Here is a 27,286-nt window from a genome sequence, read left to right as displayed (position 1 = left end):
CTTTTTATTAAATACTGTCTCTATAAGTGCAGCATACACAAAGGGAAGGGCAATGGACTGGGAGTTGAGAAACAAGGTTCTATTCTCAGCTGTCTCAAGTAACTGTGCAAATGTGAGGTAAGCCACTAACCCTCTCTGGGTCTCAGCTTTCCCATCTCTACAATGAGGGACGGGACTAAGAGCTTTCCAGGAAGCCTTTGGGGTCTAGAGTCTCTGGTCCTTAACTTGCAAGGCAACAGAATGCTCAAGACGCTGCTGATAGATGATTGCTACCCTTGGTCTGTTCTCTGCTTTTCTTCCCCCTACCGACAGCACAGCCTCTTCCACCACTATTTTAAATAGGCCACACAGAAGACTGGATAACGAATGATTCTGAAAATAAACTGTGGGGCCTTTGTTTCCTCCTCCTGTAATTTAAGAATTCAGACAGGAAGGCTGATGTGAGTTTGTGGCTTTGAGAGAGAAGCTGACTCGCAAAACAAGCAGCATGTTTGGAACTCTCTGGTGGTTCTTTCTCCTTGGTGAGGAATGGATGAAGGGTGCAAGCTGGGATCGGACCAGCCACGGGGTTTAGGGGACACATCAGATCTGAAACAGAGAAGGGAGACCATGGTGTTCGTGTGGGACCAGGTAGGCATGGTCAGGGCCAGGGAACTTTTGAAGGAGCCGCTCCCCTTTGGACGTGTCCATTCTCTAACTCAAAGACAACCTCACTGATGACATTCGCTACTCTCCTCCCCTTGTCTGGCTCACTACTAACACAACACTTCATTTCTCCAGTACTTACTTTTGGAAGCAAGCTGTAGAAATGCTGAAATATCACTTGGTATGATTTCCCACTCATTGCAAAATGGTAAGAGCTCCCTCCTTCCACATCAGGAACTGAACTGTTGCCAACGTTAATGTAGGTTTCCTAAAATTGGAAGGGTGTTATTTCTACATTGGCTCTGAATGAATGGCTCTGCCTCTCTATGTTTCACAGAAGAAAGAGCATTCATGTTACATAACAGTACAAAGGCCAGCCAATACCCAATGTGTAATTTGTTCATGGAACTTCAGCCCATAGGAAGAAGACACTCAAAACATGCCCCCCACCTCCATGAGAGGAAAATAGGATACTTTTGCCCATGCAGTGTTCTGAATCCTGTCCTGGGAGATAATACATGTGATAAGTTAGTCTACTGAGGAGATCATTCCAAGGCACCAATTAGTGACCCCAAAGAAAAACAGGAAACATTCTTCCCTCCTCTTTCTTCTCCTCACACAAACTTCTATTTCCCAAGATCTCTTACCATTCATTCCTTCAAAAATCATGTACTAATTTCTTCTGTGCAAAGTACAAATACTCTTTCTTTAGGGCCTAATTCACATTTAGCATCTCCATTCTCCCCCACCCCAAAAGATACCTCGTTCTCATTTGGTTCCCTGGAAACCCTGGTGGAGTAGTGGTTAAGTGCTACAACTGCTAACCAAAAGATCAGCAGTTTAAATCCACCAGGTACTCCTCGGAGACCCTATGGGGCAGTTCTACACTGTCCTATAGGGTCACTACAAGTTGGAATTGACAATGAGTTTTTGGTTTGTTTGGTTCCCCAGTCCTCTTCCACACCCCAGGTTCCATTGCACCAGTACTACTCCTTTTCCGAAACGCTTCCCCTTCCATCTTTCACCCACCAATGCACTCTTATCACTGTGTTCTAGCCCCACCTGGCTCCCAGCTAGGTGGAGGGAGAAAGATTCTGATGAATGCGTGTGCACAAACATGCAATCGAGGAAAATGGTTTTGCATGCCACACTTCTCAGAGGCCTTTATATTTGTGTGGGCTTCTGAATTCAAATAGCATAGAAGGTGAGAAAGTCTCATTCATTAGAGGAACTACTCTGAGGGAAAGGATTGTACTTGGAAGAAAAAAATAGTTCGATGTGATGAATTGGGAGGCAAGGTAGGACAACCCTTCCCCTCCACCCCCAGTGACAAAACAACCAACAAAAGACAGGCTCTAAAGCATTCCACATGAGACAAGGACAGGAATTCCTTTTGTTTTTACCATCAAGGGGAGGGAAGAAGACAGAGAGAAAGAGGAAGGCCTGAGATGGTGATGTACCTGCTCCCAATGAGCAACAAGCTGCAGTAAAGATATTAAACTCATAAATGGGTAATGTGAGTTGGTGGTTTGTTAAAATCAGTGAAGAATCTGAGTTTTGTCATGCAGTGAAATTCAAGACAACTTGCATTGATGCATTTGTAAAATGGAGAGTTTGTCTAACTGCATGGAGTTTCTCAACCAGGAGCACATATTGGAATCACAGGAGAAGTGGCTGATGCCAGTCCCCCAGCCCCACCCCGAGATGCTGATGTTATTGGCACAGTCTGGGCCCAGGCGATTTTAACATGCAGACGGGGGTGAGAAGTGCTGGTGGAAATGCTTTGCCAACTAAAACTCCAGACAGATGTGAGGGATTATTACTCTGATGACGCAGAGAGCAGTGAAGAGGCTGCTGGGTGCCATCGGGCTGCGTTCCTCCAGCCCAGGCCCACGGTGGGACCTCTGTAACCTGTGCTCACGTTCTTACCCCTCCATCCTCCTGGTTTTCAACCAGCTGCCAGGTCACAGAGGCGGGAGCAAACTCTTTTGGTTCATTAGCTTCAACAAGGATCACTTGGCTCCCTCGAGGAACCATCCCAGAATTCCTCGCGACCGTAATGGCCGTTTGAAGGTTATCACCTAGATGACAGAGAAAGTCTGCTAGTTTTCTGTATAAACCTCTGCCTTTGAGTGTCCATAGCACTTTGCTTGGTGGTATTTGGAGGCATTTATCACTTTTGCCTTATTTTATAACTATGTATCTTCCCCTCTGCCCAAGGTTGCCTGCCTCTACTGGGCAAACACTGTCTGCACTATTAAGTATCATGTCCTGTCCATTGCATACTTCCGGAACATGCGTGAATGGATAAATAAATACTTGCTCAAGTGTTTTGGGACTAATCCTCGGAGACAGATAGCTCTTAGCGCTGGACATAATATGGCTTCACTCTGGCAGCGTAAAACCATCCTCTGATAGCATAAGCAGAGAAAAGAACTTAGCGTCAGCTCCTGCTTCGGTTTGATCATCAATGCCACACCTCGCCCCACAGCCCTGAGAATCAACCAGATTCTCAGGCCTTTACACTGAGGTGTCATTAGGATTCTTGATGAGAACACATCCAATCTTATGCTTAAACATTTCTGTGGGCCTATTAGCACTGGGCAGAACCGGCGGTAGGACGAGGGGGCATCAGACAAAGAAAATAAGACAGGTCTTGCCTCTGAAGCCACACATGTTGCCAGGTAAGCGGCCCATAGTGTAATAGGCTCTATAGGAGAGCATTTTTTCTTTCTGCTTCGGTCACTAACCTATCTGCAGCCTTGTTCTTATGCCCAGGATACATTCAGTTTGTCAGACCTCCAGAAATGCATACCTGTAATCATCACGGTCCTGATGCGGGCCTCGCTCAGTTCCTTCAAGACTGGTTTGGTTTCCTTTTTCAAGCGATTCTCCATTATGAGAAGTCCCAGGAAAGTTAACTCTGACTCCACCTCATCCCTTTGGATTCAGGAGAAAATCGATATTAAAATAGATCTATGTGGCTCTAGTGGTGCAGTGGTGAAGAGCTCAGCTGCTAACCAAAAGATTGGCAATGCAAGTCCACCAGCTGCTCCTTGGAAAACCTACGGGGCCGTTCTACTCTGTCCAATAGGCTCGCTATGAATTGGAATCGACTCGACGGCAATGGATTTGGTTTGGTTTATGTAATGTTGAGGAGTCCTGGGTGGCACAAATGGTTAAGACTCTACTACTAACCAAAAGGTTGGCAGTTCAAACCCACCCACAGGTGCCCCAGAAGAAAGGCCTGGCAATCTACCCTGTACACACGGAGTCACCATGCTTGGAATCAACTCAACAGCCACTGGTTTTTTTTTTTTTTTTTTCCATTGCGTAGCATCAACATTTGGATTTGTTTTTTTCTTTGTAGAAATTGTTTCTAATTTTTACCAAAATTCTACATGCACATGTTCAAAACCACAAAAAGAACCCAAAAGCTTAAATAAAAACCAATGGTCCTTGTCTCCTACCACCTCACGCCTTTTCTCCTTCCTGCAGTAACAACGTTGAAATCTTGTGGCAGCTGCTTCTGGTTTTCAACTCTATTTTTCCTTTAAACAATGTGCTTCTCTTCTAGCTCTCCTGGTTTTTAAAATTTGTGTTAATCACATATGCATTTTTAATTTCCAACGGCCCTTTTTTTCTGAGCTTAAAATCATTTAAGTAGATTAGACACTTATTAAGTACATACAGCATACAAGACAGCAGAGTAATAGTTGAATAGAGAGTCATCCATCCATTTTAGCCTCTGTCTGTCACCTCCAGTAAATATAGGGCGTCAGCCTGGGCTTTTAAGAGGAATTTGTAATTGGAGGCTTGGAGTCTAACTGGATTACATGGGTTACGTAGGAACGCCCTTCTGCAATGGAATTAAGTCTCCGATGGCTTTTTTTTAACTAAATTTGAGAACCAAGAGCTCTTGCTTGATCTCTTATTGTTCCTTTATCTGCGCAGAGGTGATGGTGGCATTGCTGGAAGAACGGTGAGGAAAGGGAGAGCTAGGTAGGGATCCAATTTCTCTCTCCAATTTCAGTTCGGCCCCCTGTTTTCAGCCCCGAGTCTCACCTCCACCTTCCACGTACGTGACAAGTCTGGGACCATGCAGGGGGAGTCAGGTTTCTGTATGCCATCTTTCTTTCTGCCTGTTGTTTAGGCTTATTCCTTCCTGCTGATTCAGTTAACCCTCCCCAACTACTTTACATTTCCCGAAATGTGTTGAAATCTCTCACCTGCACTTGTGACTTCTATAGTTCCCTTTGACATTGTTTCTTTAGTATCATGTTAGTAGGATTGGGAGGGAGAGGGAAAAATAAATAAAACACCTGGTCAGTAAAAAAAAAAAATGCCTTCTTTAAAAGAACGATCAGAGTTGGATTTCTTGATGGAAGATATAATTACAACTTGAATGAAAACACAAGGAGTAAGCTTGTATTTATTCTCTGGAGTAGAATACAAGTTGCTACAGCATTCATTCGAAAGCCCATTTATTAAATAACTATGTGGCCCCAATATCCCCCAGCATATTTTCTCCTTTTTCAAAATGGGCAACTGAGAGCTTAACATAGCTAAGGCCGTGATAAACCTATAAGTTGTTCTTCCTCTGCCTGCCTCCTCACATACCTCTGTTAATGACTTTGTTTTGACCAAATGTTAATGACTTTGTTTTTTTGTTTTAAACTGATGCAAATAACCTTTTGTTCTGTCCAGACTACCTGTGGCATACAACTCCCACAGGAAAGTTGGAGCCCAGGTATTTGATATGTATATCTTTAACCTAATAAAGAAATGTCTAGCAGGGGACTACAAAAACACCTGTAACCCTTGTAAGATTCTATATAAGCTCTAATGTAAAACTGCTCTTTGGGACTCCACAGAGACAGCCTGTGTTACTGCCGGGTCCCCGGGGATGTATGCATCTCCTTAATAAACTTTCTCACTCTTCTGACTTGGAGTATGTTTCATTGGCTCGACTGCTCCAGGGCACGGACTACTTTACTTTAGACCTTATACTAAGCACTTTTGTGAATGCTCAGCTAATCAGATATTAATCCTGACCTTAGGGATCTCAGAGAAAGATCTCAAAGAAAATCTGTCTTAAAACAGAATTTGTTAAAGATTTTCCAACATTTAATTTTATTACTTTCTATTTTAAATTGAATTAATATTTTTCTGATTACCTAGAACTAAAAGGAAGGTTTAAAAATCTTTTCATCCCTGAATGAAGAAAACTAAAGACACAAGAAAAAGATTAGCCCAAAGGACTAATGGACCACAACTACCCGAATCCAGTACAACTAGATGGTGCCTCGCTGCCACCATTGACCGCCCTGACAGGGACCACAGTAGAGAGTCTCAGACAGAGCTGGAGAAACATGTAGAACAAAATTCTAACTCACAAAAAAAGACCAGACTTACTGGCCTAATAGAGACTAGAGAAACCCTGAAAGCATGGTCCCCGGACACCCTTTTAGCTCAGTAATGAAGTCACTCCTGAGGTTCACTATTCAGCCAAAGATTAGACAGGCCCATAAAACAAAACGAGATGAAAGGGGCTCACCAGCCCAGGGGCAAGGACTAGAAGGCAGGAGGGGACAGGAAAGCTGGTAATAGGGAACCTAAGGTTGAGAAGGGGGAGTGTTGACATGTCGTGGGGTTGGTAACCAGTGTTATAAAACAATATGTATACTGTTTAATGAGAAGCTAGTTTGTTCTGTGAAACTTCATTTAAAGTACAATAAGAAAAAAGAGTATAAAAAAATGTTTTCATCTCTTTATTCTGTTTTGGGTCAGTACTATGCCTACTCTATTTTATGGCTCCTCCCCCTCATTTATTGTTTCAGGCATGGTGACCTCTTTGCTGCCCTACAACATTCCTAGCAAAATCCTGTGCCCTGGCCTTTGCATCTACAGTTCCTATTGCCTCAACTGCTCTCTTGGATCTATGCATGCCTTGATCCCTTCCTTTATTCAGATCTCTGTTCCACTGCCGCCTACTCAAGGGATTTCCCAGATCACCCATGTAAAATAGCATCCTCTGCCATTTTTGAAAACTTTCTCACCCTACTTATTTTTGTTCTTCAAGACATATCACAACTTGACAATATTTTATAGGCTTATCCTATTATCTATTCCCCCATTGGGATGCAGGCTTCATGAGGGCAAGGACTTCATTTTATTTACTGCTTAATTCACAGTACTTTAAATAGCGTCTGACACAAAGTAAAGCTCAATAAAAATTTGCTAAACCAATGAAGAGATGACCCTTGAGCAAGTATCCTTTTTGTTGTCCACTTTGGGACTTTTTTCCTAAGTTGTATCAATAAACTCTTCTACTTCCCGTATCATTCCAGGTTTTTGGAAATTTCTCACCCCTGCCCCCCAATTAGAAAACTTTTCTACATAGAATTTGATTGTAAGCACAATCAAAATCTTATTCCTTTGCCCTGCTTGAAAATAGCAACTAAATTCCAAGAAGCATAATAGGCTCCTGGATATTCCTCCAGGGAAACCTGAGATGGTTGGAAGTCTAGCACATTTTATCTTCATTTTTTCTTATTTTCTTACGTTTATAATAATGTCTACCTCTTCGGTGAGTCTTAATGAAGAACAACACAGCTGTATTTGTATGTGGCAACTGGGTAGCGGTCATACTCCATCCCTGTTACGTAAATCTTTTCTTCACACGTGACCTCAAATTTGTGTCTTGAAAAATGACAAACTCATGTCATGGGCCTTTATGTTTGCCCAAGAAAAGCGAAACCTTCAAATGTGAAATCTGAGAATGCCTTCCATATATTCCAAATGAGCTTCGTGATTCTATATAGAAATTTAGAATGCTATGGCTGAGATCATCCAATCCTATATTTATAGATGGGGAAAAGACTCAGAGAAAAAGGGACAATTTTATTCATGATCTTAGAGTACACGGACTTGAGTTGCAAATAGTAATGTTGAATCCAGGTTATCAGCATCTTACACAGAAGGTCTACTTGTATATAAATGAGGATTTCCCTATCACCAACACAAAACCAAAATAAATCATGCATAGGTTATTTGTTACTTAATTTTCCACAGTATTTATTTATTTATTTTATTTTGGCATAGATAATTAAAAAAAAAAAAATTTTAATCCTGAGAAATTTTAAAAGAAAAAAAAAAAAAACAGCCTCTAATGTAGAAAATTTGCCTCCCTAATATAATTAAGAATACTGAATTTTATTTCATTTAAAGAACTCAATTTGCACCCACTACCTACCCCAATATGAAGGAGGTGTAACATTGAGCCCTGAAAGAAGTGGAGTCCAGAGGCTTCTGGGAGTCTTTTAAAGGGCCAACTGTCTCCTTCTCTCCACCTCCTTATATGGGTGATACTCATGTAAGTCAGCCATAGGATCTGAGGTTGAAGGAGGGTTTGGTTGTTTTTGGTGAGATGGGAGCTGGGACTGAGGTGGGCGTGGTTCCGTCCAGGGCAAAGGTAACTAACTCACTGGAATCTAACTCTCTTGCTTTGTGACCTGGGCAAGGCCTTCCCAGTCTGGCCTACAGTTCCCCATCTCCAAGTCAGGATGAGATGGCTTCTCCATCTCCAAAAGCCTCCAGTAACGTAAGCCTGTGCACCTCCTGGGCTCATTCGTTTCATGCACACAAAGCCTGCCCTAGTACCAATTGCCCAGTTCCTTACCTGGCTAAATTCGCCACTTCTGAAAGCATCCCCATCTTCAGGGCTTTATGGGCGAGGGCAATGACACGGAAGCCTTGCATTGTATAATTCCTCAGCTCTTGTGGGAAATTTTTGGGCACTGTAAGGAGAGAGGGAAAGAGTAAATGCAAGTTCATGCTGAGGCTGGGCAGCTCCTAAGCAAGACTTTGGGATGCGGTCACTCTCCCCCATTTTAACTTTGACTCCACAACAGTACTTTAATAGAAAAACTACAGCCTTGTTCAAAGCCACAACAACATCAGTGTGTTCTTAGTATGCTGACAGAAACATATGCCAAAGATGCACTGGTCATCAAAGTGGGTTCACTAAGAAACAGCCTCAGGACTATGTCTACCTGGTGTTTTGTACACCTGGATGAAATGAGGGAAATAACCCACCCTCTAGATCATGGTTGAAAAACTACATGTAGGTCAATTTCAGCCCTTTGCCTGTTTTTGTAAATAAAGTTTTATTGCAACACAGTCATACACATTCATCTGAGTATTGTTTATGGCTGCTTTCATGCCACAATGGCAGGATTGAGCAGTTGAGACAGACATTGTGTGACCTGCAAAGCCTAAGTTACTATCTGGGTCTTTAAAGAAGAGGTTTGCCAACCACCTGCTCTAAATGAGAGATGACACAAATGTTGGCACTGTAATCATGACTAATGTTTATCATTTGTAAAGCCTTTATGCTTTATAATGTGTCTATAACAGCATTAGGAGAAAGCATAGCATAATGGGAGGTACACTGGTTTAGGTTCTAGTCTCTACTCCATTATCAACTAGCTCTCTGACATTGGGCATGTTAAGCCTGTCTCTGGACCTCAGTTTTCCCATTCATAAAAGTGAGGGGGTAACAGACCACTATGCCCCCATTCCACCAGGTGCTCCTTGAAAACTCTATGGGGCAGCTCTACTCTGTCCTCTAGGGTCACTATGAGCCGGGATCCACTCTACAGCAATGGGTTTGGTTATGCCGCCATTCAGCTTGTTGTTGCTGTTAGTTGTCATCAAGTCGATTCTAACACATAGCGACCTCATGTGTGCTCCACAGGGTTTTCTTGGCTGTGACCTTCCCGAAGCAGATTGCCAGGCCTGCCTTCAAAGATGCCTCTGGGTGGGTTCGAACCACCAACCTTTGAGCTAGTAGTTGAGTCATTCATCTTCGACTTTCTATAATTCTAAAATAATCCTGGAGATGGAGAACTAATTTCAAGGAAGCTCCCAGCTGTCTGTTTCTTAAATACAGGAGAAAATATATCACTGAAGGTGACATTAGAGCTAAGGATCAGATGTTAGGACAATAGGAAGAATTGGAAGGGCTGCCAGAAGAATAAGAAGGTGGCAAGCAACAGACCCAAACTCTTACGGATAGAGCAAGGGCAATAGAAACCACTTAAAACTTTAAGAGGTTGGTCACTTGTGTCTGTACAAGGTGGGAAAAAAAAAGTCTGGCTATCTGGAAAGGAGAGGGTTAGCAAAAACTATGACAGAAGGTAAAAATTAGGAAAAAAACAACAAGGTATTTCAAAGGTACAAAAGACTCCGAGCAGAGAAGAAAGTTAAAGCAATCATTTGGCAAATCTACAATTCTGTGCACAAGTTGATGGCTATCAGCAATCATAAGGAGAATATAGATGGAAATCAGGAGAAAAAGGCCAATTTTATCCAAATGAACTCATTTGATTGCAACAATATTCTTACAAATCTGGGCTGCCACTTAGAGAGTACATATGTTTATAAGACTAAGAAACAATACAAATCAGCTCAAAATCTGGCCCAGAAAGATGAAATTGCTCTGAAAATGATCAATCACCTTGCTCTGATATCATCTAATTTACTCTAATCGCGTCTTTTTTTCTAAAAGATTTACCTTTTCTGTATTCTCCTCCCATCAGCCTGTCCGAGCCCTCATACGTGCAGCCAGCCCCCGAGGGGTGAAGCAGCACCTCTGTCTGCAGAATTAGACTAGTGCCCCTTTGAGTGCTGCTCATTTTCACCCTCTCTGGTTCTCTGACCCCTTGTGAGTCTCCCTATTCTGCTCCCGATGCTTGCTTCATATCGACTTTCCTGATGCCCCATTTTGATCATGTTTTTCTGGCTGGACCATGGCCAGATATGTACTTAATGTCTTGAGATGATCACCCCTGTCTTGCTGGAGCAACTGGGCCCCTTCCCACCCACCCATAAAATGACCACCTCCACATACATTGATTTAGATTTGTTTGCTTTATATATTTCAACTTTTAAAATGCTTTACCTCCTAACTGGCCTGCATCCCGAATTGCCCTCATGAATAACTGCCTCCTCTGCCAGGAGACCAGAAGAACTAGATGGATCTGGCTACCATTACTGAAAGATTCCATGGATGAGCCCTGATCAAAAGTGGGGAAAATGTGGAACAGAATTTTAAATTCTCATGGAATCCAGACTTTCTGGAGCCATGGAAGCTAGAAGACCCCACAAAACTATTGCCCTGAGGTAATCTTTAAACCTTAATCTTAAACCAAAACTATCACCTGAAGTCATCTTTAAAAAAAAGAATGCCTGGGGAAGTTCTGGGGAAGAAGGGGTGAGATGAATAGATAGAGCACAGGAGATTTTTAGGGAAGCGAAGCTATTCTGTATGATGCTGTAATGGTGGACATATGACCTGTAATTGTAGACACATGATACTGTACATTTGTCAAAACCCATAGGAGTATACAACACAAAGAGTGAACCGTGGTGTAAACTATGGCCTTTAGTTAATAATAGTGTATACTATGAACTGTATTTAATACTACTGTATTGATATTGATTCCTCAGTTATAACAAATTCACCACACTGATGCAAGACGCTGATAATAGGAGAAACTGTGGGTGGGGGGAGGGTGTATGGGAATTCTCTGTATATTCTGCACAATCTTTTTTGTAAACCTGCAACTGCTCTAAAAATAAAGCTTATTAAAAAAATAAATATCTACCTCCTGAAAGAGGAAATTGTCAGTACCTGTTTCCGACCTGCAGAACCTGGCCACCGTCTCTGGGGCCCCCTTCATGTAGGCATGGAAGCGATCCTCCCCAGCCAGCTGAGCGACCACCGACATCCTTTGCAGGGCCGAGGAAAATGGGAACTGGCACAGGACAGTGATGGCTGCCACGGGACTCTGCAACCATCCAACAAAGAGGGGCTTTAAGAAGCTTTCGGGTGAGACTTTGGCAAATGCACACCAGCAAACAGGGTCCACTCTGCAACGTGATATGTCCCTGATGGGCCCAGGCACATGACCAAGTGGTAAATTTATCACAATATTGCTATTTTTCTGGCTGCCTAAGGCGACTCTTTCGCCAAGTTGTTTGGTCGTTTGGAGAAATCTTGATCACCTTCCAGGCAAAGATGGAAGGTCCCCTCCTCTTGGTGCTCCTCTCTCTCAGAAACAGTATTCACTCCCTCCTCTGGACTCCTGTGGCCTGACTTCACCCTTTATTATAGCACTTAGCACAGTGCCTTGCACTTATCTGTACCTATATTGATTTTTCTACCAGAATATATGCCAGAGCCCAGCATGTCTAGTTTTCTAATCTTTCTACCCACTAGCACCCAGGACTGTTCTCTAGCATATATATGTACTCAGTGAGGGTTTGTTGAATAAATTAATGGATAAGTTCAGGAATGCCAAAAAACTGTGAAAATAGGAGTTTTGTCATTCGTTGCCATTAAGTCAATTCTGACTCATGGTGACCCCATGTGTTACAGCGTAGAACTGCTCCATACGGTTTTTATGGCTGTGACCCTTCGAAGGCAGATTGCCAGGCCTATCTTCTGACGTGCCTCTGGGTGGGTTTGAACAGTCAACCTTTTGGCTCGTAATCGAGTGCTTACCCATTTGCACCACCCAGGGACAGGAATACAAAAATACATGAAAGTCAGGGAAGTTTCACAAATTTTAAGGGCAAAGAACAACATGATTTAAAGAAGCAAATCATACCTGACTGGCTGTTGGTCCTGGTTTTAATATTACGTTTGAGTCCGACATCCCAAATGTACAGTACTCTACATTGCAGTCTTCCATTTTCTGTTTTAAAATGAAAACATTCATAAGATTCCTTGGAGAAAAATAGTAAGAAAGTAATCTCTTATTTGCATAGTGCTTTAATCTTTTCAAAGCTCTTTTTACATATTTTTTCCTCTAGACCAATTATCTTAATACCCTCATCGCCAAATATGTCTTGTGTTAATTTACCTTTGTGTAGAATGTCAAAAAGCTAAGAATATTTTAAACACATGAAGTAGTAACCAATGGAGAAGTGCTAGCTACAGGTCAATGGCTCTTCCTGAATGGTCAGGTCGTAGTAATTGGAGGAGGGTTTAAATGGAGATCAGCTCTCCAAGACAGCTGGGCACATTAGCTCTCAGGTGAGATGGGGATGGGTCCTGAGATAAGCATTGGGTTATTTATGCTATATCAATGCTATTAGCTTAGTTTATGAGCTAGAGAGTTAGCAGCTTAACTGCTCACAAGCTAGAAAACACATTTGAAAATGGTTTGCGTGGTTTGGGGGTTACAACAGCAGCAGCTATGCCATCCGAAATGCCAATATTAATCTACACTATGAGGAAGGCATTTGGATATATAAAAAGTAAATAAAAATCTCTAACCTATAGCTATGCGTTGAGTCAATTCTGACTCTAGAGATCGTATAGGACAGAGTAGAGCTGCCCCATAGTGTTTCCAAGGAGCGCCTGGTAGATTTGAACTGCCAACCTTTTGGTTAGTAGCCGAGCTCTTAACCACTGTGCCACCAGGGTTCCATATAAAAAGTAAAGGCCAGAAAGTAGGAGACTGCATCTAATCTCTGATCTTTGGCTTACTTGTTTAACCTTAGGATGTCACTTCATTTCTGCAGATCTCAATTTCATTTAAAAAATACTCTGACATCCCTTCCAGTGCTAAAATTTTTAGTCTATAAGACATTCGTCTACCATGTTATGTTTAATGGAAGCCTTCTAATTACCAAAAGGTAGTCAACTTGAGACTGCTTCTGACCCAGCTTTAACATTTCTCCTGGTTGTCTTAAACTCAAAGAATAATCTTGCATTTGTATGCTTTGTTTGGAGTGATACAACTGTTTTTCCATAGTTCTTCACAGTTAATCCTCAAGACCCCAATTTGTATGTCATCGCACAGATATATCAACCGTCCTCTGTCAGTGAAAGGGACACTGTGAGGACCAGGATCAAAGCCACATGTAATAGTAATGACCCAAGGCAACTCATCATGATATCAGCCCCAATGATGCTGGTGAGGACACTGCTTATAGAAAGTACACTGATTCTTCTCCACTAGGACCCAGGGAACTGATTACCAATATTTCTTTGGAGCAAATGCTCTATTTTTAACTTCCTGATATCAGAAATTTCCTTGATTACCAGATTTCACCCCCTCCCCCCTCCCCTTTTTTTTAATTGCTTTGGCTTCTACAAAGCTAAAATTTTCTTACATATTTTTATTTTAGGCTCGTGGTGAAGTGTATTTCAGTGTGCATGCCATCATTTGTTTCTGCTCTTTTGCAGCTGTTTTTAAATGCTGTCTTGTATTTTATGTATCATTGTAAGTAGTTTTAGAACCTTTTGGGAGGGTGTTATTGTTGTGTGCCACTGAGTCAATTCCAACTCATAGCGGCCTTATGGGACAAAGTAGAATTGCCCCATAGGATTTCCTAGGCTGTAATCTTTAGGGGAGCAGAATTCTAGGTCGTTTCTCCTGCAGAACTGTTGGTGGTTTCGAACCACCAAACCTTTGGTTAGTAGCAGAGTGCTTAGCCATTGTGCCACCGGGGCTCCTTCATTGATGGATTAATAAATTAACTAATTCCCTGCACTTATTTGACACTTCATAAGCTTAAAGCTTCTTTAGGTTCATAGTGTCAAAGCTCACCCCAACTCCTGAGTGATGCGTTACTCTCCCAAATGTACAGGGGAGGTAACAGACTCAGAGTCCTGGTACCAGACTTGGGGTCACACAGCTAGAAAGTGGTGTGGCCCAGAAATCTTCTCACCATGTCCTGACACCTCCAGTACAGGTTCCTACCCTTCAATTATCATTCACACTCAGCTCAGAAAATTGAATCGATTGGAGCTAGGGTTCTCCAGTTGGGTGTCTAGATCCATGCTGTCCAATAAAATAGCCACAAGCCACGTGTGGCTATTTAAATTTAAATTAATTAAAATTAAAAATTCAGCTCCTTGGTCACAGAGACACATTTCAAGTGTTCCATAGCCACTTGTGATGAGTGACTACTGTATAGGACAGCACAGATAGAGAACATTTCCATCAGTACAGCTCAATGGAGGGTTTTGATACAGAATATTTCCATCATCGCAGAATGTTCTGTTGGACAGCGCTGCTCCAGGCTGCTATTTTTCTGAGGGTGCTCTGGAGAAGATTTGTCCAATGATATTTTCTGTCAATAATGTTTTTTAGTGGTAGGTAGGTTTGGTAAATGCGTCATTTGCCTCCTTGAATATTCATGATGCACCACAGTCTATTAAAGAAATTCTACAATTAAGAAATTGATTTAACTTTGTTTAAACAGCAGTTCCTAAGTTTATTTGATGTGGAAACCTATTTCATGTTGCCCTCATTAACAGAGTTCTTTGGAGCAGAGGTGGGGAGCCTCTGGTTGGATCCCATCTTCATCCCAAGCATTCTTCTGAATCTCCTCCGAGTTTTAACCTAGGTTAGAAAAGCTTTAGTGCTTCCAGTAAGAATTTCTTCAAGCTTTTCTCATTCAATGACAGCAAGAAACTGTCACCTTACCCAGGCAGTGCCCTCAAACATTTTGAGGTCCAATGGGTCTCCCTGGACTGTTCCATCGAGAAGGATCAGAGAGTGGCAGCTGGCCATGGCTGCACACAGTGGGCCCCAGGGCAAAGCCTTGCCTGAGGCAAAGCTGTGGACTTCCTGGAAACTGAAAAGATAAGTTAAGGTTGTCAATAAAACCATTCTGCTTAAGTTATTCTGCCCCTAAAATCTTACTAAGGTAGAGCTTCAATTATGCAATCACTATGCTCGTACCCTTCAATGGCTCCCCATGCCCCATATGATAGAGTCCAAACTGCTTAGCCTGGTTTTCAAAGCCCTGTGCATTCCAATTCTAGCTTAACTTTACAGCTTCTACTCCAACTAATGTCCTTTATGCCCTAGACTCTATCTTCAAATTAAACTTCTTGCTATTTCTGTACTTGTCCAAGAACTTCCCTGTCCTTGAGCTTCTGATCACTTGGTTTCCTCCTTTTCTAACTAGAATATTCTGCCTGCAGAGGGATCCTTACAAAACCAACCCTTCACTGAGTTGTACGTGAATTTCATCCTCAACAAAGTTTGCCACTGGTCGATCAATAATATAATTTCAGAGGCCTTGGATCCTATCACAAGGAATTTTGTCCTGTGATTTGCAGCCAGCACACATAGTGGCAGTATTGGGAGAAGGCACATGAGCAGGTAGCTCAGCACTGAGACTGGCAAAGTACACAGAGCTGGGTTCTAAGAAACCACACACCCTAGGAAAGGAGTCTCCAGGCTAATGAGATAGCAGGGATGGGAAAAAAAGGCAGCCTGGTGGGTCCAGTCAAATGAAGGCATGCATAGAGTCTGAAGCAAGCATTCCTTATTCTGCGGTGTTTTAGAGTTTGCCCTCATTTCCTGAAATCCTTGGTCTGGACACCCTGCCTCTAATGCCCATTTTCCTCTTTGACAGTATAGGCTGGCTTGATTTACCTCTTCTCCCACCCCACAGCAAAATAGAACTGTAATTGTGTCTGGCTGTTTCTATTCCCCAAAAAGTTTCAGAGTACAAGAAGCCCTGGTGGCACAACAGTTTAAGTGCTCAGCTGCCAACCTGGTGATTCTAACCCACCCAGCAGCTCCGAAGGTGAAAGACCTGGAAAGATAACAGCCAAGAAAACCCCATAAGAAAGTTCTACTCTGTCACATGGGGTCACTATGAGTTCAAATTGACTTGAAGGCACCCAACAACAACCACAGGGGCAAGGTAGAGAGAGGATGGGTGGAAACTGCAACCATCCTTTTCCTCTTTCACAGCTCTGGCCAACTGAGGCTCCAGCCTGTCTGTACAGGACCCTGGTGAGGCATCTGGGCAGACGGGAGCAGAGGCACAGTGAGTAGGGTCAGAGGCTAGCCCAGGATTTCTTCTGCAGCATCACACTGCCCATGCTGCACTGGGCCCCATCACTGCATTGGGAAGCCCCTGCATGATGCTGCTGTTTGGAGTCAGGGTGGGGTACCCAGCTCTATCAAACCCAGAAGGCAGGTCTCAGCCCCATGGGGAGAGGTACTCCTTCCCTTCTCCATTTTCCTCTTTTTCCTGTGCCCTGGGGTAGGCATTTATGTGATTGCCCCCTCCCTGACCTAGTTCCAGTTTTGAGTTCAAGCCGGTAAAGATTCTAGCTGTACACACTCCCAAACCTATCTCAAATGATCCACTCATTTTCAGAATTAATTTCTACCTTTTACCCACCACGCTATTCTAATAGTCAGCATTGTGTATTATGTCAAGCAATCATTTTTGTTTCTTCTTCTCTACTCTGACATCTGTGCCTTCATAGTAACATTTATCATTGCCTACGATGTTCACATCTAGACCGTGGGCGTCTTTTCTGGACCTCTGAGCATTCCTGCCCCAACTACACCCCCAGGAAGTCTTTGCAGTTTTTGATGAAGAACAGTCCTTTTCTTACTCTTCTGTTTCACTTGTTTGGCTTCTTATTCATCCACCTCATTCTACTCCATTTTTCATTTGGAGCTTGAAGGCCCACTTTCCCTTTCTGATTTTGAGCTTCCAAACCAACCAAACCCCCTGCCGTCAAGTGGATTCTGACTCATAGCGACCCTATAGGACAGAGTAGAACTGCCCCACAGAGATTCCAAGGAGTTCCTGGTGGATTCGAACTGCTGCCCTTTTGGCTAGCAGCCGTAGCCCTTAACCACTTAGGGCTCATTTAATTAAACAAGTTAGGATACCTGGGAGCTGATTTCAGCCCATTTATAGAAATGTGACATTTATATATATGTGACATATATTTGACATTCATCCCCCAACACACAAAGGATAGATTTGAGTATCAAACCTAACGTAAGCCCACCAAACGCACATTCGTTTTTCACTAAGGGGCCTACCAGTTGTCAGCAGTAGGGACTGTCCCCCAGAGGTCCAGACCGTCTTCTGTAAGAGTACCAGTCTGAATAAAAATTAGAATTGGGATTAGCGTACGATTTAAAGCTTTTAATGACGTTGTGATTATACAAATCTCGAACTTCGAAGACATGACAGTAGATCTCATTATCCAAAGCCCTTGTTCATAAGCATCGCATTTTAAACCAGAGAAGGGTATCCAAAAGAAAGATTCCATGGGTCACAAATGATCCTAAAAGGAACATGTTGGTAACTAAGGGATTCAAGTTACTACCTATAACCAGGAAATGCATGTGTTTTCTTTGTTTATTGTTGTGACTACTGTTGTTAAAAGGGAGAGGTTTAGTGAATGGGAATCCAAAAAGAATCAGCTCGAGTCTGACTTTTTAGTAGGCACCTGTTGTCTTTCCAAACAGAGCTTGGGATTTTTTTTTTTTCCCTTTCTTTTCAAGGCTGTTCAGTTCACAGTTTGCCATCTGGTTCACAGTAATTTTCTGAAAATATGGGAAACATGGTGACTGTCCAGATTGATAATGAAATGTTGATAGAGGGCTTTGAGTCTATAGAGAGAAGCTAAGTGCTAATAATAAATATTAATTAATGCCCATGAATGAGTTTTATTGTTCTATCATGAGGAACACGGTCGGGAGATTTGATCGGCTGTATTAGGGAGAGTATTTGTCAGATAATGTAACAGAGAAGGCAAAATGGAACTAAGTACTATCACAGCACTTTTAGTTCCCTCATTGCTTCACAGTCATTAATTATAGACCTGGTGTTTTTCTGCAGTAAGTTAACAACATTAGGGCCACTTAACACCAAGTAAGAGTAAGTGGAGTTTGGCTATAAGCTGTTTAACACCGTCAAGGTAGAGTAGAGCATTACAAAGCACCACAGAATATTCTAGAATATTCATTTCAACACTGACACCCCAGATCTCTGACACTTTTTTTTTTTTTTGAGGCCTTCTGTGTATACAAAACCACTGCCATCGAGTTGATTTTGACTCATAGTGACACTAAATTTTCTAGTTTTCTACTAAATGACATTTTCTACCATTTTAGCACATTACTTTGGCATGATGCTTATAGTGAAGTGCTTGTGAATACTTTTGATTCTTATAACTGAGTGAAGAGGGTAGAGACATTCTGGTTAGAGGTGAAGTGAATGGCTTGAGGGCATAGCATGGAATCCCTGGATGGGGCAAATGGTTAAAGCAATCAGCTCCTAACTGAAAATTAGAGGTTCCAGTCCACTCAGAGGTGCCTCAAAAGAAAGGCCTAGGGATCTACTTATGAAAAATCAGCCACTAAAAACCCTATGGATTGCAGTTCAACAAAGCCACACATGGGATCGCCATATTTTGGAACCATTCAACAGCTGTTTTTTTAAGGTTACAATGTCGTCTGGAAAGGCATAACCAGGATCCAGCCTTTTTGAAGTATCCCATTGGACTAGAACTATTAAATGAATTCTGCAAGGCATGTGAAAAAACAAAGCCCATAGTGGGGATCTGGATCGAAGAACTAAGCAACCACTGTTCCATTGATTCATTTGGACTTCACAGAGAGCTGGCATGCTTGTGTGAGTTACTACTTAAAGAACAACAACAACAAAAAGCTGCTTGGTTCATTTCCTTCCTGCATTTTATAAGGGCTTCATCCCATGTGGTTAGGCTCCAAATCCCCTTGAGTTGTTCCATTTCAAAAAGAGCAAGCAACTTAATTCAAACTGTAATGTTTTCTTGATGAGCAGATTATGTTTTCAAACATCAATATTTTGAACACGAAAACAGAGATGATGCCGCAGTAAGACAGAAATGACACTATGCTATTCCTCTACGTGAAAATGACCCTTAGACAATAAAACTACTCATAAACAGAAAACTGAATTACGTTTGAGGTTCTAAAGGAAATAAGATAGAAAGAGAAAACTTCTTAACAATAATATCAGCCCAGGGTTGGGCTGAATTGCATAGAAAAGAAGGAGAGCCTTTTTTTTAAAAAAACTTGATAACAAAATTATTATAAATTAGAAAAATATACAGGAACAAATATACTCGGAAGCCAAGTGGCAGATGTCTTCTAAATTGGGCAAAAAAGGCCCCAAAACAACTAGATGGAAATTCAATGAACTGTGGAGTACTTTACTGGAAACCCTGATGGCATAGTGGTTAAGAGCTACAGCTGCTAGCCAAAAGGTCAGCAGTTCGAGTCCACCAGGCACTCCTTGGAAACCCTATGTAGCAGTTCGACTCTGTCCTATAGGGTCACTGAGTCGGAATCGACTCGACGGCAATGGGCTCTTTATTTCAACATCATGTTGATAGAGCTTCATAATGTGAAAGCTGGAAGGAAACTGCATTGTAGTTCAGCCTTCCTCTTAAAAAGTCACACAGAAACTCAGTGTCAAATACAGGGTTAAGATTTCACATTTGGCCAGTTCTGAAACAAGAGTCGTTTGCAGAATTCCATGCTGTTACCCCATAGAGAGCCTGACCAAACATGCCTCAGGGCGGTCCCTCAAACAGCCCAGCAAAGGAGCGCATGAAGATGTGGAAAAAAAGATTTTCCACAGGAAGTAAAATGAATACCCTCGGGAAAAATCAGTTTTAGAAACAGACACATTTGTCAAGAACATATTTGTAAATCTCCTTCCTGTATCTTAGACATTAGTGAGTCCGCTGAGTAAGTTATAGGAATGCCTATCAGAAAGCTTCCAAGGGGGTTGTTGGAGGGCCCTGGACCTAAAATGAAGCCATTATTAATTTAACCCTAATTTAACATTGTAAGGTTAACCAAGTAAGTTAATCTTACTGGTGGCGATGGAAGACCGTCTTTGCCAAACAAAACACGCAGAGACTAAAACTGAAATAGCCTAAGAGATATGCCACATGCACCTGGTGACAAAGACTTGTCAGGTCTACTTCATGAGTGTGTCTGGAGACTGTCCTCTGTGCTCCATTCTTGCCATCATTGTTTAGGACAGTGAATTATCTCTTCAGTTATCCCCAGGTGGCCTTCAAATACTTCTCCTGCCCCAGTCCTCTCTCCCTCACTCCCCAGATGGAATAAATAAAACAAACCTATCAAAACGACAGCGGTCTTCTCAAAAAGCTATGAGGGCTTGCATTTTTTCATTAAGACAAGGCCCCTGTTCTTAGCCTGGCACATGGGGCCTTAACTAGAGGTGTTTTTCCCTCTCTATCTTCATTTCCTACAGATATTACACCCACAGTCCACTAGACCTTGTTTCCCAAGCATTCCAGGCACTTCATACCCTCTGTGTTTTAGAACTCCTTTCCTCTGAGCCTGGGACCCATTCCCTCACTCCATCCACCTAATAGCCAAAGCAACAGCTCAAAGGTGACCTCCCAAAAGCATCCTGATGCTTTGCTTGTGCTTCTATTAAGGCATGCATTGTATGGCGCTGTCATTGTCTACAATTCTGTTTCCCCTGCTTCCTCAGCTAGACTATGAGCTTCTCAAGAGCTAACAACATCTCATTAATAAGGCTCTCTACCAGCCCTGTGCGCTGCTCTTTGCCAATGTGGATTCACAAAAAATGGCAAAAGCTGCTGCTTTGATCAGTTGTTCAAATAAATGAACTGAGGACATGAGGGACCAAGCCAGGCCCGTTACTATCAAACACTTAAATTCGCTTGGCCAAGCTGAGGGCAGGATCTGGCCAGTAGGGGCTGAGGTGAAAGTCCCCACAGGAGTCCCATAGAAGAGCCACGGGAAGGGGCCCCAGGACCTGCCCATAGCACAGTCCTTTCCACCTGGCACAGACTGCTCCTCTGCCACCTTTTCAGAGACAACTTTCCCAACCCCTGAGCCCTGAGCGAACAAATGGGAAAGGGAGGTAGGACTGTAAAAACACCTGGCATTGCCCACTCTCTGCCTTTCCTTAAAAGAGACAGAGCAGAGAAAGGAACATGTTCACTGAAGCTCAGGACAAAGCATTTTAGGGAACAAAAATGTTCCTCAATTTTTTTTTTTTTACCTGAAAAAGCCAGTCAGTCATAACAGTTGATACAGTAAGACATTGATTTGAAAGGCAAAACCCAAAACAAGTCTCCAAAATATTAAATTCCACAGGAACCAAACTCATGATGTGCTGGCTAAACCACAACCGTGGGACTCAGGGAAGTGGGCTTCTAGAACGTGGTCTCACATGAGCTCACTGTGATTCCTTCTCTGGTTTCAGTGCCCCCCTCTGTAAAATGAGGGTACTGGACGAGACATTCTCTGAGGCCCTTCCCAGCTCACTTGTACCTCGAAATCATGAACCTCCCACCTGGAAAGCTCAGGTCATACTTTGTCAAAGCACACGAGGTTTATTTGCCCGCACATATTGATTCTCTGTGGGGAGATGCAGAAGATTTTCTTCTTCTTCAGCCTCTTCTGTGCATACACGATGCCTGTGGTCAGGGCGGCCGGCAGCACAGGGGGGACTGTCACGGTGAGGAGCAGCAGGGCCATGGTCGTGGTATCTCTTGGAGAGGCCTGGCGAGGGGAGGGACATAGAGGTTAGCCCAGCAGAGGAGGCCACCGCCCTACCTGGAGACTCCCTTCTGCAACACCATAGAAGCCCTGGAGGCTCTGAATACTCCCAGTGAGCCTGCTCTGTTGGTGGGGCTGAGGGCTCCCGTGCCTGGGCCTACAGAATGAACAAGAGGGAGACATCCCACTACAGAAGAAAGGAGACCTTGGATCCCAACTCCACATGTACCCTGACCCTTCCTGGCTCGGTTTCTCTCCACTTAACCCTCCCTCCACCCAGATGGTCCCATCCCTTCTCTACCTACCACACGTTCATGCATCCTCTGGGCCCCTGGGACACTGGGTCTGGTCTTTGGTTATAACATTGCACACAGTGAACTGAGTGTTGGTTTGTATCTCTCTCTACTATTAGCCTACAAATTCCTTAGGCCCAGCAGCTATGGCTCATTCGCCCTTGAAATCCCAGAGTCTAGCACATATCTGGCACAGAGGAGGGGCTCAGTACACAAATTGAATAAGAAGATGATCTGGATATATTCTTGCTGCTTTAGTGTGTACTGGATATTGAGTTCTAATGTCATTGCCAGTCACTGTCCGGGCTTCCTGGTCCATGGGAGAGGGCTTCTTTCTGGCATTCCTGCTGGGCACCTCTGCTTCCCAGATAAACCCAGCACACTACATCAAATCTGTCCCTAGTGGCCTTGACATTCTGCCTAGCTTTTTTCGGGTTCCATTCTACTAATGTCAAAGTGTCTTCTCTCCTGCCCTAGAAATACTCTCTGGAGGCTTATTTCAGATTGAAATGACTATTCAGAGCTTAAGTTGGACCATGAACATTGCCTAAAAACTCCAGTGGCTGTGTCTTTGCCCACCAATATTCACCTCCCCGCCCACCCCTCACGCATACACAGAGTGCCATCCATGATGCCATTAGTTCGGGCATTGTGATTAGATCAGCCATTCCCAGCTTCGCACACCTGTATTTGGACCTTTTCAATCACAGTGCCCTTCTCTACCAGTCTACAATGCTAAGATCCCAGGATGCCTTCCTGTAGAGACTACATGGTTCACAACAGAAAGGACCTCAAAGGTCATTTTTGACAACCTTCCCCTCCCACTACTATCACACCTGTGAAGAGAGGCATCCAGGCTCAAACCTCACACCTTGAAGCTTAAAGGAAAGTAAGTTCCCACGTTATGCAGCTCTATAAAAGTAGACATTTAATTTTATTTCAGAACCCAGCCAGAACACATAGGTAACCCATTAACTGCATGGTGTATTGGGTATTTCCTGAGACAATGTACACTTTCAAATACTGCAGGAAAAAGTTCAAAATTCTAGGCATGGCATTCAAGATCCCTTTCAACCTGATCTACCCTAACCCTGCTAGACTTATCTCTCAATGATTTCTTGATTCCAGAAGACTCCTATCCCTTTCTTTCTTTGTGTTTTGCTGACGTAAATTCACATGCCCTTTCCTCTCTCTGATATAATAGACTAAATCTTCCCCCATCTTATTACGTTTGAAAAAAATGTATTTCCTCTGAGACTGGGCATTGGCATCGACAAATGCTACACGTGCCGTAAACCCTCATCCCCATCCAGATGGCTAAAGCAGCCAGTGAACTTGGCAATTTTTCATAGCTGCACTATCCAATATAATTGCCACTCACCACACATGGCATTTAAATTTAAGGTAATTAAAATGAAATAATATTTAAAATTCATTTCCTCATGCAGACTAGCCACATTCCAAGTGCTCAATAGCCACATATGGCTAATGGCTACCATATTGGACAGTGCAGATAGGGGATATTTCCATCATCTGAAAAAGCTCTATTGGAGTGCTTCACAAAACGGTGAAACTAAGAGGCAATCTCATCTAACCCTCTTGAGTTAGGTCAGGCTCTTAAAGAAAGCTGCGCTGTTGAAAAGCCTTACCCCCAGTACTTACTTCATGGTACATATATACCCCAAGGGCATAGAAAAAACCCAGGACACCAAGGCAGGCCAGGAACACAATGAACTTAAAAGCATCACTGTACAGCTTGAAGTTCAGAGGCCGGGGGTAGAGGATGGATCTCACCAAGTCACCTTTGGCTGTATTGTAACCTACATGAGATAATCACAGATGGAGTAAGTTTCTTTCACACAGTTTCTCTGAAAACTAAAAACAGTTTAGATTGAGTTAAAGGTTGATTAACAGGGTCATTTAATAAGGACTGAAAATAGCACTGCTTTGGCCTACGAGTATATTTGCATTTATTGTTCTTATAAGGAGCAATAAGTGGTGTTTATTTAGCCCTGTTTCATTTCTCTTGTTCACAGAGTACCACTACTCATTCAACTGTAAAGTTGCATAAAAGAAGACTAAAAACCAAAAAAAAAAAAAAAAACACACTGCCGTCAAGTCAATTCCGACTCATAGCGACCCTATAGGACAGAGTAGAACTGCCCCCTAGAGTTTCCAAGGAACACCTGGTGGATTTGAACTGCCAACCTTTTGGTTAGCAGCCGTAGCACTCAACCGCTACACCACCAGGGTTTCCAAAGAAGACTAAGGAGCTGAACAATAAACTGACCAGAGAGATGAAGGGTTTAAAGCATAGATAGGGGTCAAAAAAGAATAGAAATTTAAAAGAAAAGGAAAACACAAGGGCAAGTAATTTCTTAAAAACATACAGGCAAAAACCATCAATTGTATCATTCTTGTGATCAAAAATCCTCTATGGCCCCATATTTTATAATAGAGTCCCAATTTCTAGATATGGCATTCAAAGTCGCCTTTAGCCAGATCTACTCTTACCTTGGTAGACATCTCCCAGCTGCTTACTAGTTCCAGAAGACCTCTGTGTATTCCTGCCTTTGTGTTTTGCAGGCACAAATTAGCATGTCCTTTCCACTCTCTGATGTTATTTGCTAAATCTTTCTGTTCTATCTTGCTATGAGTCAGAATAGATTCGATGGCTACAGGTTTGGTTTGGTATTCTGTTTTCTATTCTGTCAGGCTTGGTTCAAAATGATACCTCTTCAAATAAATCTCCCCAGAATTCTACTCCCTGACTGCATACTTAAAATAGTATCTCTCACTCTTTGGGGTTCCCATAACACTTGGTCTTATGGCATCTATCACTACTCCATGTTTTAGTTAGCTGTAAATTCACCGCCAGACCATCATCTTTTTTAAGGCCAAGGAGTATATCACGATTGTTTTCTTTAGCCCTCAGTGCATAGTGCTTAGTAGGTACTCGCTAATATCTAAATGTTTGGTGATAATGATTGACTACTATATATTCTAGATATGAGTCAGTATTGGAAGTATAAAACATGCCTTATTCCCATGGTTTGGTGGACACTCATTCTGAACCAGACCTGGTCTCTTCAAACATGGTATTGTAGCCTTTGGAAAAGAGGGGTGGAATTTCCTCTAACCTACTACCTTAGCATTTAAAAGGACTCAGGTGGCTTCCACAATCTACACCCAGTATCTTCTTCTTGGGCAATAGCCTGAGGGACGCTCTAATGCCCACCAACTGCTTTGAACATAAAACAAAACTATATTTTTAATTAAAAAAAAAAGAATAGCTAGAACAATTGAATCATAGATTAAACCAAAGCAAATCATGGTGGTATCAAGGTGCAAGGTGTGTTTTTGATCTGTGAATATGTGGGGCAGCAGAAATGCAGGTTAGGGATGAGTACGGAGAGCTGGGACTTGATAGAATGCCTCGAATATGTAATATCATGTAAAAGATTGGGATTATTCTATAGCTATTTTTTTATGGGTGGGTATCATGAAAAGTATTTTTTTTTTTTATGGACTGCACCAAATTTATGTTTTAGAATTGTGGCTTGTGTGACAGGTTGGGCGGGCATGTGAAAGTTAGAGAAAGGTTGGGGAAAATTTGAAATGGAACAGTCAAAAGACTATTTCTATTGTAATAGTTTAGACATGAGAAGATGACAACCTGGACAAGATGACAACAATGGGGATAAAGGGAAGAAAAGGACAAAGGAAGTATTTGTGAAACCAACAGCATTTGAGTCCCCATTTTGTGCAGGTGACAATGAGGAGTTAAAGATATGAAGTGATTTGTAGACAGCCATGCTGTTAACAGAAGGAGATAATATGGTAGGAGTTATCTTGAAGAAGCATTGACTTTGAAGTGTTTGAAGGGTGGAGATATCCAGCAGGGAGTTTGAAATAACAGCCCAGCAAGCTTTAATTTTTTTTAAGCGAGTCTTTGAAAAGAAAAAGTTCTCATAGTGGGAGTGACTGAACTTGTTTTCTTTGAAATCACTCAGCAGGGGTGTAGAGAGAAAAAAGAAGAAGTCTAGGGATGCAAGCAAAGTCAAGAACGTGGGTTTGCCTTTGAGAAAATTTACTTCATCCACATGTACCCTTCAACACATACAAACATTTTAACAAAAAAATCATTCTGTTTTTGGAATGATGGCCACTTAGAATAATAAGAGCCTGATTGGAAAAAGAATATGACTGCTATTACCAGAATATGACAAATTCCATGGTCCTAATCAAAATTTCCCTAATCCAGCTCCCTCCTCCTCTAGTCTTGGAATAAATTTACAAAAGAGGAATCCACTAACCTGTTTGCAAAACAACCGCTCTTACGGGCCCCTGACCAGAGGGCTTGACCTGGATAACTTCTGTTCCACAAAAAAGGACGTGTCTCCGATAATCCTCCAGGCTGTGGGATTTCCAGGACATGGTATTCTCCGACTGGGGCAACGGCGTCTTTGTAACAGGTATACTTTCTCCTGGAGAAGATTGTGTTTTGTTGGTTCCACATGAACTCAGCTAATTATTTAGAGCTATAGCTTGCCAGTGGCAAGAAATTACACAAATCACAACTGACCCAGTCCTAATGTGCAGCCCGCAGGTCACATCAGAGCTCTTACAGATGTTGATGGCACAAGCAATGGTTAACTTGATTATATTTCAAATATTTAGCTAAGATCTGTTATCTTTCCCATACTCACCTACTATGCATCGTTTGTTGTTATAATTTGAAAAGCAATCTACTTTAGCTAAGAGAACATTTAAAAAAAAAAAAAAACCATCGCTGTCAAGTCGATTCCAACACATAGTGACCCTATAGGACAGAGTACAACTGCCTCATAGTGTTTCCAAGGATGGCCTGGTGGATTCGAACTGCCAACAGTTTGGTTAGCAGCTGTAGCTAAACAAAACACTTGGAGGAATGATTTAGCT

General features: G+C 42.4%; 1 protein-coding gene across 1 annotated transcript in view; it reads right to left on the bottom strand.

Annotated features, from left to right (window-relative positions):
- The window catches only part of ATP13A5 (ATPase 13A5), a 131,212-nt gene that overhangs the window by 43,642 nt on the left and 60,284 nt on the right, over nucleotides 1–27,286 (bottom strand). The window contains exons 10-20 of the mRNA XM_064280571.1: nucleotides 26,662–26,832; nucleotides 24,008–24,165; nucleotides 21,867–22,055; nucleotides 17,532–17,593; nucleotides 15,153–15,303; nucleotides 12,321–12,407; nucleotides 11,342–11,498; nucleotides 8,327–8,444; nucleotides 3,461–3,585; nucleotides 2,575–2,726; nucleotides 788–913 (exon numbers count right to left, since the gene is read on the bottom strand). Coding sequence (XP_064136641.1) covers nucleotides 788–913; nucleotides 2,575–2,726; nucleotides 3,461–3,585; nucleotides 8,327–8,444; nucleotides 11,342–11,498; nucleotides 12,321–12,407; nucleotides 15,153–15,303; nucleotides 17,532–17,593; nucleotides 21,867–22,055; nucleotides 24,008–24,165; nucleotides 26,662–26,832 — 1,496 coding nt within the window. The remainder of the gene's footprint in view (nucleotides 1–787; nucleotides 914–2,574; nucleotides 2,727–3,460; nucleotides 3,586–8,326; nucleotides 8,445–11,341; nucleotides 11,499–12,320; nucleotides 12,408–15,152; nucleotides 15,304–17,531; nucleotides 17,594–21,866; nucleotides 22,056–24,007; nucleotides 24,166–26,661; nucleotides 26,833–27,286) is intronic.

Source organism: Loxodonta africana, chromosome 1 (genome assembly GCF_030014295.1).
Source record: "Loxodonta africana isolate mLoxAfr1 chromosome 1, mLoxAfr1.hap2, whole genome shotgun sequence".
Classification (NCBI taxonomy): Eukaryota; Metazoa; Chordata; class Mammalia; order Proboscidea; family Elephantidae; genus Loxodonta; species Loxodonta africana.
This window is presented reverse-complemented; position numbering and strand designations above follow the sequence as displayed.